The 12,007-nt window shown below is 38.4% G+C and overlaps 1 protein-coding gene across 1 annotated transcript; it reads right to left on the minus strand.

The window, feature by feature from the left end:
• Window positions 1–380: 380 nt before the first annotated feature.
• On the minus strand, window positions 381–7,943 carry LOC134003316 (S-adenosylmethionine synthase-like). The gene is made up of 9 exons (XM_062442476.1): window positions 7,812–7,943; window positions 5,995–6,072; window positions 4,354–4,476; window positions 4,011–4,123; window positions 3,669–3,812; window positions 2,444–2,662; window positions 1,643–1,825; window positions 722–855; window positions 381–640 (listed from the first exon to the last, which is right to left on the minus strand). The coding sequence occupies exons 1-9, from the start codon at window positions 7,900–7,902 to the stop codon at window positions 538–540; spliced, it is 1,188 nt and encodes a 395-aa protein (XP_062298460.1). The 5' UTR covers window positions 7,903–7,943; the 3' UTR covers window positions 381–537.
• Between the last annotated feature and the right edge of the window lie 4,064 nt (window positions 7,944–12,007).

Consider the following 12,007-nt stretch of genomic DNA (forward strand, 5'->3'; position numbering starts at 1 on the left):
AAAATACAGACAACAATAAGAAAAAAAAGAGTAAATGTTAAGAACCATGCAGCAAAGTCACCAATTGTTTCCCACATCTTGAGTGTACTTAAGACATTGAAGTGGCTTTGAAATGTCTCTGCAAACGTATGCATGGCTACTCTTCCTTAAGATTTGGTCATTCACTTATTTCTGGACAAAAAAAAAGCCAAACAACAACTTTCTAAACCAATTAAAGCAAACTGCATGCATGTGATTGCACACTGAATCTAAAGGACTAAAATGCCAAGCACATCACTCATATTTCAGGTTACCATTGAGGGGCTTCAGAGTCATAAATTACAGACGAATGATCTTCACCCCATCCAGTGACCGGAGTTGATCTGCAGCCCACCCCCGACCCGCCCCTCCGTCCCCTCTCCTGTTCACTGGCAGCTGCCTTTCTCTTATTGGGTTACAGGAGCATGAGGGCAGCTGTCGATATATCACTGACACTCTGCTCGTTCGCTCTCGCACACACATATATACACACACTGGTACATAGAAACTCTAGAAACTCTAGAAGTTGAGGTTTTTCGGGATCTCCCAGGGAAAGTCCTTTCTGCCAAAGTGTCCGTAGCAGGCCGTCTTCTGGTAGATTGGTCTCTTCAGGTCCAGGTCTCTGCAGCACAATCAGACAATTCATTACAGGTGCATGTCTCACAACCACAGCAGCAGATGCAGAATTAGTTTAAATTCCAACCTGACAATGACGCCGGGTCGGAGATCAAAGTTCTTATTGACGATCTGAAGCAGCTCCATCTCGGTTTTGGAAGAAGAGCCGTATGTAAACAGGGAGATGGAGAGTGGATGAGCCACTCCGATCGCATACGCCACCTGAAAACACCGATAAGGGACACACAGTTAACCTCTGAGGACATGTGAGGGGAAAAATAAGTCTCAGTTACACCAAAAATCTGAGGTCAGGGGTCGACTTGTTCCACACCAAACTGGGAATACTATTTCTTTACTGAGTTGGCCCTTTGCAAAGCGAGATTGTTGTGTTGAAACAGGAAAGAGACAAACTGTTGGAAACACATTATTTATATTTATTAATGTATACTGTGGCATTAAGATTTCCCTTCATTGAAACTAAATGCACCTTTGGACTGCAACACAATGTTCATATGGGTTTATTACATGTCACATTGTGCAAGATTGTACCTATATTAAAATCACAATCACAAACTGTTGGAAAAAACACTGTTGGAAAAAATATTATTGTATCAGAGTCAGAATCAGGTTTATTGCCAAGAAGCTTTGAACATACATTTGCCTTGGTGTTGTGGTGCATATTGAGAAAAATATAAAATATAATAGCAAATATAAAATTGCAAAAGAGAAGTCATCATAAATAATATAAAATAGAAACATACTATATTGGATTTGCAAAATATATTGAAAAAGAAGAGGATGTGCAAAATAATCAGGAATGTGCAAATAAACAAAAGCATTTGCAAATGCAACAAATGCAATTTAATATTCTGAAATTATTTGAACATTAAAAGTCTGTCACCTGGTGTTGTGCATTAGTCATCTAACAGATTAAAGAAAAGCTGAAATAAGACCCAGACCAGATATAATAAATGCCTGGTACATGTTGGGAGGGATTTAATGGTCTCACCTGCACCAGCACCCTCCTGCACAGATTGGCCTTCACAAGAGACTTTGCCACCCAGCGGGCGGCGTAGGCAGCCGAGCGGTCCACCTTGGTGTAGTCCTTCCCGGAGAAGGCCCCGCCCCCGTGAGCCCCCCAACCACCATACGTGTCAACGATGATCTTCCTGCCCGTCACTCCAGCATCACCCTGACAGAGAGGAACACAAACATGGTCTTGAAATGCTTGTGAAGGAATTATGAGCTTTAAATGAGCAGCTGCATGAAGATAATGGATTCAGTTACTTCAGATGATGCTCAACATAAATGCAAGATGACTGCTTGTTGAAAATTTAGGTTACAATAAATAAAACAGAGAATTTTTGTATTGAGGTGCCAAAACAGCAAATGTTTGGCATTTTTTCATGATAATATTATTCAAATTGTAGACAGTTCTATTAAATAATTTGTTTTAGAGCACTAAATCATCATATTATGCAATTATGCAATATTATACTCCACTGTTGAATCAGGTGCTTAAGTAACAATGGACCAAAGTGAAACAACAACTCGCCTAACCAGCTGGAAGAATCTTTTTGTTTTACACCAATATCTTGGCACAAGGCCTTTGTGAGGGTGTTTTACAGATCTTGTGAAAATACAGCCCACACAAGCTCTACGGGAAGGCTAGAAGGCAAGATATTTGCAGCCTCCGAACAACAAAATACAACAAAATATGACATAAACATCATCACACAAAATCAACCATAAAGTTTTGAGACATTCACCGTAAACTCTGTAAGCTTCTGGGACACCTTAAGGCCTTTACCTGTGGTCCACCAATCACAAAGCGTCCGCTGGGCTGCAGGTGGTAGACGGTGTCCTCGTCCAGGTACCTTGATGGAACCACAGCCTTGATGACCTTCTCCTTCAGCACCTTCTTCTGCTCCTCCAGGCTCACGTAGTCGTCATGCTGCACTGAGATCACCACAGTGTGAACCCTCTTTGGGATCACAGCGCCGTTCTCCTGGGCGTAATGAACTGTCACCTGCAGCGAGTGGAGGGAAGAAGGAGGACAGACTTTGTAATATGCCAAAAACTGGGATGTAACTCCTGTGTTGACACATGTGAAGCAAATAAACTAGCTTTTTCATATCTCCAACATTCCTCTTTTGTCTGAACTTTGTGTGAACTTTTGTGAACTTTTGAGGTGTCTCGTGTACAGTGAGCTCACAGGGAGCGCACGTGCTGGAACTGTTGGTGGATTATTGGAAAGGCGTCTCCCAGCTCACATGTTGCATACCAGCTTTTTCTGGTTCGTGTCTGCTGGTAAGCACATTCTTAGGGTCACTATCACTGTCCCAATTACTAGTGAGCAGAGCATGCTCTATATACTCAGATAGAACACCTGCAGACATGTTTGCAGAAAGAACTCCAGATTGCAAAATGTGTGATATAGCTGATTTGTGTTGGGGGTTTTTTTTATATCAAAAATGTTGAATTATCAGGTAAAGACTTCTTACAGTGATACCTACTCCTTCTGTCCGACATTCATCGGGTATATCATGACCAAAACATTGTAATCGAACACATATTCCAGCTGTAAGTGAGACATTGTGTGGGAGTTTTTCTCATTTTTACTCAAGTTGTGCTTTATTCCAACAAACCTGTTGAATATTCAGGTGTACAGAGACTTAAAAAACCCTAACCCTAACCCTAACCCTAACCCTAACCCTAACCCTAACCCTCCTGCTTCATTCTCAGTGTTTGTGCACTGGAGGCTTCAAGTTTCCACGTCACACTGGACCACAATTAGCTTTCACACTAGTTTTCGATGTCGCAAATCCTGGTCCGATTTAAGGTGACACAGAGTAACTACATACTACATACATCAATCTGCACATAGAAGAGAACAAAACCCAACTGAAGAACAAGAAGAAAAACACATTTTTTAAGGGAAGTTTGCTTTAAAGATACATTTTGAGACTATATGCAAACTGGATCCTAAAACCAATTCTGTGCATACTGCTTAAGTGTATTGTAATCCTACTAACCTGTGTCTTGGAGTCCGGGCGGAGCCAGGGGACCGTCCCATTTCGTCTCAGTTCGGCCATCTTTGCATTGAGTTTGTGAGCGAGCATTATGGTGAGGGGCATACACTCTTCTGTCTCATCTGTGGCATATCCAAACATCAGACCCTGTCCACACAGAAAAGGCAGAAATTAAGCAGATTAGCTACGCAGAGTGAATAGTAAGTCTGTGAAATGAATGTGGGTGTTGCACTGTAGAAACACATCTTGAATCAGGCATTTCTGGGAGTAACAACTTGATTTTAGGACCACAAGTTATTGAAATCTGAGTTTAGAAGTTTAACTGAAAAGAAAATATTTGTTCACCTGGTCTCCAGCTCCAATGTCTCTCTCCACACGGTCGATATGAACTCCCTGTGCGATGTCATTGGACTGCTGCTCCAGGGCCACCAGCACATTACAGGTCTTATAATCAAACCCTAACAGAGAGAGAGAGAGAGAGAGAGAGAGAGAGAGAGAGAGAGAGAGAGAGAGAGAGAGAGAGAGAGAGAGAGAGAGAGAGAGAGAGAGAGAGAGAGAGAGAGAGAGAGAGAGAGAGAGAGAGAGAGAGAGAGAGAGAGAGAGAGAGAGAGAGAGTCAGCTCATCAGAATCAACTTATACACATAAATTAAAGTTATACTTTGGACTTAAATGGAGAATCAAGCTCACCTTTCTCTGAGCTGTCATAACCAATGTGTCGGATGGTTTCTCTCACCACCCGCTGGTAGTCCACGTTGGCCCGAGACGTGATCTCACCACAAAGCAGCACCATGCCGGTCTTACACACGGTCTCTGTTTCAGCACACAGACAACATCACATCACTTTATTATGTTTTATATTTTTGATTCATCCTGCCTGATCGTTTGTTGTCTGGTTTTATATATTGTATGTTGTTTCTTGCATGCTGTGTGGTTGTCCTACAGTAGCTATGTCATGTTCTTACATTGATTGTTTGGTCATGTGTTTGCTTATTGTTTGATTAAAGCTAAGTGCAGCACTTTTGGCATGAACGCACTGCTGCTGTATTCATTAATCATTAATGTGTTGTGTGATTGCAGCCGGGTGCAGCACTTTTCCTTTCCATTAGTGCACCACTGCATTGTCTTGTCAGTTATGTAGTTGACTATGTATTATATTGTATGGATTTGCTTGAGTGCAGATCTGTGAACACTTTAGTACAAGAAAAATTTCCCTTGGGACATTAAAGTTGATCTTATATCAGGTATATTTTGGGGGGAAAAACTCTATAAGATTAATGTCATGATATCAGTGTTGGTTCTGCTGCTCTCATCTACTAAGAACTTATCTCAAACCACATGTACATTTATTTTATTTTGTTTGTTTATTTCTGTTTGTTTTCGATAGTTTCTTACATCTGAAGCGCAGACTGTGCCAGAGTGATGTAAAGTGGACATATGATGCACATTTCCAGTTCAATAATTTTCATTCTTGGGCTTTAGAGAAATACCTTTGCATTATCTACAAAAACACTGCTAAAAAACAGTATTTGACTTCTTTTTCATACTATTGTGGAACAATCTTAGTGACAAGGCGACACACAAACAACTTGATGGCATCATTAGGAGAAAGTAGAGGAAACTTTGCACATAAAGTATTCAGAGGAGGTTGAAACCCTTTTGACTTATAGTGAGAATTTCTTCATACATTTATCTTAAGGTAAGGTAAGGGGTAAACATACTTTATTTGTCACACATACGGTTGTACAGTGAAATTCAGTTTCTGTATTTAAAACATCCTAAGTATTAGAAGCATTTGACTTAACTTTGACCATGTTGAACAATCAACATCATAACAGTATATAAATGACTGAAGATCAGAACAAGCATGATACTGTATGTCACCTTTAAGGAAGCCTACAAACCAGATTAGGTTCAAACAGTGCTTGCAGATAATTACCAGCACTGTGTGACAAATTATTAGTCTTAACTTTTCTTCTTGCATTTTTCTTTTTATTAAAATCCGTATTGTGTCCAAATACGCAAAAGCTTCAAGATCTGCGTTCCACAGAGAGAGTGGGCACCACATTGACTCCAGACTGTTCTGCATCTTAATGGATATTTAATATCAAAACAGAGATAGTTCCCAATAAATCTGCCAATAAGTTGTATCAAAAAGTAATAACAAGAGGGTTTGCTGTCAGCTTCAGTGAGTTTGTTCTGCTTGCTTTCCCAAATATGTTGCAACATGTAATCATGCTGTACACTGTATTTCTTGGACCTTGGAGTTCTTGGATTTCTCGGTAAGGATTACTGCTTCTCTTTGCTGGAGGACAACACATTATTACTCACCACAGGCTACCTTAGCATCCGGGTCTTGCCTCAGGTGAGCGTCCAGCACAGCATCACTGATCTGGTCGCAAATCTTATCTGGAAAGCAAGAATGGGATATAAATATACACTGTAAATATATCTGCATCTTTGCATGTGCCAGCTGGGTCGTTTCCTCAAGCGACCTTCTGCTGCACGTCAGATTCCTCATCTGGGCAGAGTCTGAAAATATCCCATTTCACCGCTCCATCAGAGTACTACACATCATTCCTAATAGGAGCTATGAGCCTATGAATAACCCTGGTAGGGCAAATGCATGCAAGTGTGACATGGTGCAATGTAAGCCTATAAGCTTACTGTACTGAAATACATAAAAAGTTAATTATTTTTGTGCAGAACACTTGCAAATGAGTCAATTACCTCCTCAAAGATGACTGAAGGATCATCATTTTTGGGAATAGTCAAATAGTCAATAATGTAAAGGTTTGTTTATGTGTCAGTGTGAGTGAATGGGGAGGAGGGTTCATATTTACCTGGAGAAATGTGGTTACCTGTGTTTTATGCAACAGCACCATTGTTATGCATGTCAGCATCAGACTGAGAGTCTGCATACTGCACATGCAACAGATGTAGTCCAATCAGATGTGTGGTATCTGCAAGATTATTCTCACCACACTGCAAACTAGCTGATAATGTGCTAGTTTCTTAAAGGTTAGTGGCCTTTGTGTCAGCTGACACTTTACTAACATGTCTAGTTAAATGTCAAGTACATATAGTGAAGCAAGAGTCACGTGTGGCTATTAATACCAGTCAATCAGACACCTGCAGCTGCTGGAGCCCATGAGAAAGTCCAGCTCTCATCTTTGCTAGGTTTATAAAGCACTAACTTGTCCATGATCTGCTGTCCAAAAGCTGTCCAAAAAACGCCCATGTGGGCTGAGACAGATTTGGTGTACTGTCTCCAGAAGATGCATCCAGGAAATTAAAGCTGGAGTTCTTTCCCAGAACATATCTGGAACAAACTCCCAGAAAGCCTGAGATTTACTCCAGCTCTGTTTTCTGTTTTCCTCTGCATGTTATTAAATTAAATTTGGAGCTTTTCATTCATATCTTTCACTATATTGTTTGTTTATATTCAGTTACAGCTTATTTGCACCTTTGACCCTTTAAATCCTCTTTGTATGTGTGTCTTTATATCACCACGTGTTTCTTTTTTACCTCTTTATGCCTTTGATGCACTTTGAATTGAATTCCATGCCACATCATGGATACAGGCCGTGACCACTTTTAAAGTATGAGACATGTCAACACAATACTTCACCCATCCAAAACCATCCATAACACTTTGTGCACTTTGGTTTAAAGTTGTTTGGTTTTTTTTGCAAGCTAGAGTACAAGTTTCTGTGATGCATGTCTGTCCTGGAAGATGAATCCCTTCTCGATTGCTTTTCCTGAACTTTCTCACATGTTTTTCTCCTTTAAAAGGGTTTTTCTGGTGAGTTTTTCCTTCCTTAAATTGAGAATGTTGTATGCTGTACATATTGTAAACCCCTTGAAGCACATTTGTGATATTGGGCTACATAAGTAATTATTAATTGAGGATGTTGAAAAACAGCAAACTATACTTTCACACCACATGTGCATTTAGGAAATAGAAAACACACTTTAAGCTGCTTTTTTATGCTGCGGTGCCTTCATGCAGCGCTCAGGATTCTGCACATTCCACAAAGTCATCAATGATCACTGAAACATAAAAGTGTTTAACACATGATTAGCACTACTCTCCAGCTGCAGGTGAAAAGCACGCTTCCACAGGCTGCATGGAGTCCTCTACTCACCAGGATGTCCCTCTCCCACAGACTCAGAGGTAAACATGAAGGAGCCATCCTGGAGGAAGCAGTCGTAGTTCCCTTCCGTTGTGCCATTCATTTTGCCCCTTTCAAAAGTTTCCTGACACGGTGTGAACTGGACACAGATAGCAGAAGTGATGGGAGAGTGTTAAGAGCACGAGATGCGTCCTTCTTATCAAAACTGGATAGGAAAGACGGGCAGATTGTGGAGCAGATTTTAGCTGCGGTGTAATCTCACAGTCCCAAAGCAGTGCAGCGGGATAACTCTGCACTATATAAGGCAAAGACAACATACACTCATACACACACACACACACACTGGGGGAGGGTACCATGTGAACCAGAGGGTTAGACCATTCAGAGGCAAGCAAGGGGAGGGTGGGATTCTTTTTTTCTTCTTCTTGGAGACACTTTTTTTAACTCCTCCCGTGCTGAGTGTTCCCTGATCCTCAGATGCTCATGTTGAACTCATCAAACTCTCTCTGACAGTCCCTCCAGCTGTCCTCGAATCAGACAGCAGAGCGTTAATTTCATCAAAGGGTTACTTTGAAGCTCCTCCGTCGATTCATTCATGCTTAGTCTTTGTTTCTTTGTACCTGGGGGCCCCTGAGGTCTCTGATGGGGCGCCCGTGGCTGTGTACACACAGAGCTGCCTGCCAACGCAGTATTTTCACCACCAAGTCAGAGCTCAGATATAAAACCATTCAAAAAAGATAGAAAGTAATGAAAGTAATATATGATAAACAAAGGATCTGCATTTTGATTTACTTTGAATAATAATAATAATAATAATAATAATAATAATAATAATACTAACAATAATAATAATGATGATAATAATAATGATAATATAAGAAGAAGAAGAAGTAGAAGAAGAAGAAGAAGAAGAAAAGCGCATTTCATACAAAGCAAAAGATAAAAATAGAAAACATTAATGACAATAAAAGCAAATTATTTTGAAGAGAATCCAAATTAAAAAATAATATGAGTGACAGTTAATGAATTAAATTACTTCATTATTATTATTATTATTATTATTTCGAAATAATAACAATAATAATAATAATAATAATACTAATACTAATACTACTACTAATAATAATAACAAATAATAATAATAATAATAATAACAACAACAACAACAACAATAATACTAATACTAATACTAATACAATACTACTACTACTACTACTAATAATAATAATAATGATAATAATAATAATAATAATAATAATAATAATAATAATAATAATAATAATAATAATAACAAATAATAATAATAATAATAATAATAATAATAATAATAATAATAATAATAATAATAATAATAATAATAATAATAATAATTGTGAGGGTGCATTATTGTGTATAGTTTCTTTTCTCTGGTCACTGTTACTTTTCATAGTTTAAAGGACAGGTTCACAGTTTTTCAAATATCTAGCAGTGAGGTTGAAGATTGCAACCAACTGAATACCCTTCCCCCTTCCAAGCGTGTAGGAGAACCAACAGTGGCTGCTAAACTGGCTAAAGAAATAACACCCCACAAAAGGTCCTCTCTAGAGCAAGTGTCTAGTATGTCCACTCTGGGCTACTGTACAAAAATGGCAGTGCAACATGGTGGACTCCCTATGTAGATATAACAGGCTCATTCTTAGGTAACGAAAACAAAGCAACTAATTAAAACATACTGGAGGATATTATATTCCATATCTGCCAAGTCTGTTCCACTAGATGCCATTAAATTCTACACACTGCATCTTTTTATACAGGAGGAGGACTGTGGAGTTTGGCCCCCATCACTTACATTGTACTTTATAAAAGGATCTATTAATGGTCAGTATGATCAGAAGTGATATGATTATGGCGAAAACATCCTGCCTCAATGTTTATTTAGTCACCTGACTGCTGTTTTGAGTTTTAAGATAGAGTTAAGAAACCAACCTTTAAGCTACCTGGTTACAACAACAACAACAAAAATCACATCTGCAAATACTGTACATGCAGGGCATCAAATCAAATGCTCATAATTTGCACATTTAAAAAAAATGTTTTCTCATTGTGAAATTGGGTAAACCACACAACCAAGAAATTCTCCCACTGAGGTTTTGTTGATAAATATTATAATTATTATAACTTACTTAATCAAACCAGCTGACTGGCCCTGGACTGCAGAGCGCTCCAGATGTTTCATGATATTTTACATGCATACAACATACTTCTCTCTAACTTTTGTCTGTGCCTGACAAAGAAGATAAAATAAAATAAAGTAATACAATAGTGCTGTATAGAACAAGTTGAAGTTGAAGAAGTTGACCACTAGATGTCAGCAGGATGAGGAGACACTGCTGAAGTCTGTAACTGATGACACTAAACTGAGTTTCACTACTGTGGAGTCATTTTCCATCAGAGAGGCAAATTATGGCAGCAATATTAAAAACTGCTTAGTTTATTGTCATAATGAGAAACCATATTTGTTATTTCTATATACTTAATTATTCAATTTTAATAAGAAATGTCTTTTTTAATAGAAAATCTGACCTTTAGGCACTGAATGGGTCTTTATCTTGTTCTGACGACTTGAACATTTCTTGTTATAATGAAAACAATGTGTTTAAATGAGACATGTTCATTTTGATATATTGTCATTACAAGAAATATTTATTGTAAAAACTGAATAATTTAGTATCTATGCTGCTAATAACCAAAAAAGGATGTCAGTATAACATAAAACTATCTCGATATTACATGAAAAAGATCATGTAAAACTGAAAAAAGACATTAATACTGTTTTCTGTTCTGCTTTGAGTTTTAAAAAATAATTTATTTACTGTTTTCATTCATTGCAATCTACATTCTGTGAGTTTACACTTTAATCTACAAGATTTGAGCAGAAAATTCAACAACAAACAGGGTGTTTAAGCCAATTGATGCAGTTTTGATGTAACATCACATTTCCAGAGCTTTACATGCTTTGTCACTCATGAAGAAAGTTTGCATTTATCTTTAATCCTGTTATTCCCTGTGACAGCAACAATAAAACCTTGTTAGAACATTTAAAATCCAAGTTAGGAAAGAGGTCTTAGCACTCTAAAAGACTTTATCAAACAGTGTTTCAGCACTTGTACAGGACACTTAACCAGATAAATGATTACCTGTTGGCTGATGGTATGAATAGTCTGTTACCTTGAAGGAGCTGAACACTAATTCCAAGCAGAGCTGAGGCCTCATGCCAACATGTTCTGGAAACACAGCAAACACCATTTAGTGAACTCCAAACAGAGAGATCAGCTGCAGAGTGGAGCGAATGAGTCTCCTGAGTAGCAGATGACAGGATGAAGGAAAGACAGTAAGAGAAACTGAGACTGGAGCCAATGAACAGACACAAGTCGAGGTGAGTCTCACTCTGGTTCACCTGTGTGGCCTTTGTCTTCTGAACGATGATCCTGCTGATGTTCAGGAAGACCATGAGGTTAAAATATGAATCTAGATTAATTATTAAATAATCAGCTCAGGTGTTTTTAAAAAAACGTTGTAACTGGTTTCTGCAACATGTGGATAATGTAAAAACATGAATGCTCTCTGTCCTGTTTAGTACAAGAGGTAGTGGTGTAATTGTGTCCTCTTGTGGCCGAAATGAGCATTACAACAACAAACACATGGGGGGAAAAAATCACATGGCAAAATGTTTTTTTTTCCGCCTGTTTCACAGATGAAAAAAAACAAACCAACAAAAAAAGAACTTGGAAATATTATCCTGGCAAAACCTTTTTTTCCACTTGTTCTTGAGTCATATACACAGGAGAAATTGGGTCTCCAGGAAAAAAACAAAAAAGATCACTTGTCTTTCAGGGCTCCTATACATCTAACTATAAAAATCATGTTTTGTGTCCCCTGTTGAAAAGTTTGCTAACTTCAAAACAAACCTGAAGCAGCAGAACAAACCAGAGCAGCGATGAGGAGAGCAGCCAGAGATACTCTACACTATCCAACACTGTAGATCTACTTCAGAGTATCAAAGTCATCTTTCTGAGGCAAAAAATGAATTTTTTATCTTTTAGATGAAAAGGAGGAGATGTCATTTTAATAATATCTAATGAGGTAATTGAACTTTTTGTGGAAAGACTACACCAGACTATTTTATGTGTCTTTGAACACATGTCAGTGAGGGATGTAAAGGCAGCAGC

The sequence above is a fragment of the Scomber scombrus genome, chromosome 21, assembly GCF_963691925.1.
Source record: "Scomber scombrus chromosome 21, fScoSco1.1, whole genome shotgun sequence".
Taxonomy (NCBI): Eukaryota; Metazoa; Chordata; class Actinopteri; order Scombriformes; family Scombridae; genus Scomber; species Scomber scombrus.

Coding starts and splice junctions, on each gene's coding strand:
- LOC134003316 (XM_062442476.1), bottom strand. CDS start 7,902: ATGAATGGCACAACGGAAGGGAACTACGACTGCTTCCTCCAGGATGGC. Junction 6,073..7,811: donor TGTGGGAGAGGGACATCCTG/GTGAGTAGAGGA, acceptor CTTGCTTTCCAG/ATAAGATTTGCGACCAGATC. Junction 2,663..3,668: donor GCCCGGACTCCAAGACACAG/GTTAGTAGGATT, acceptor CACTCGCTGCAG/GTGACAGTTCATTACGCCCA.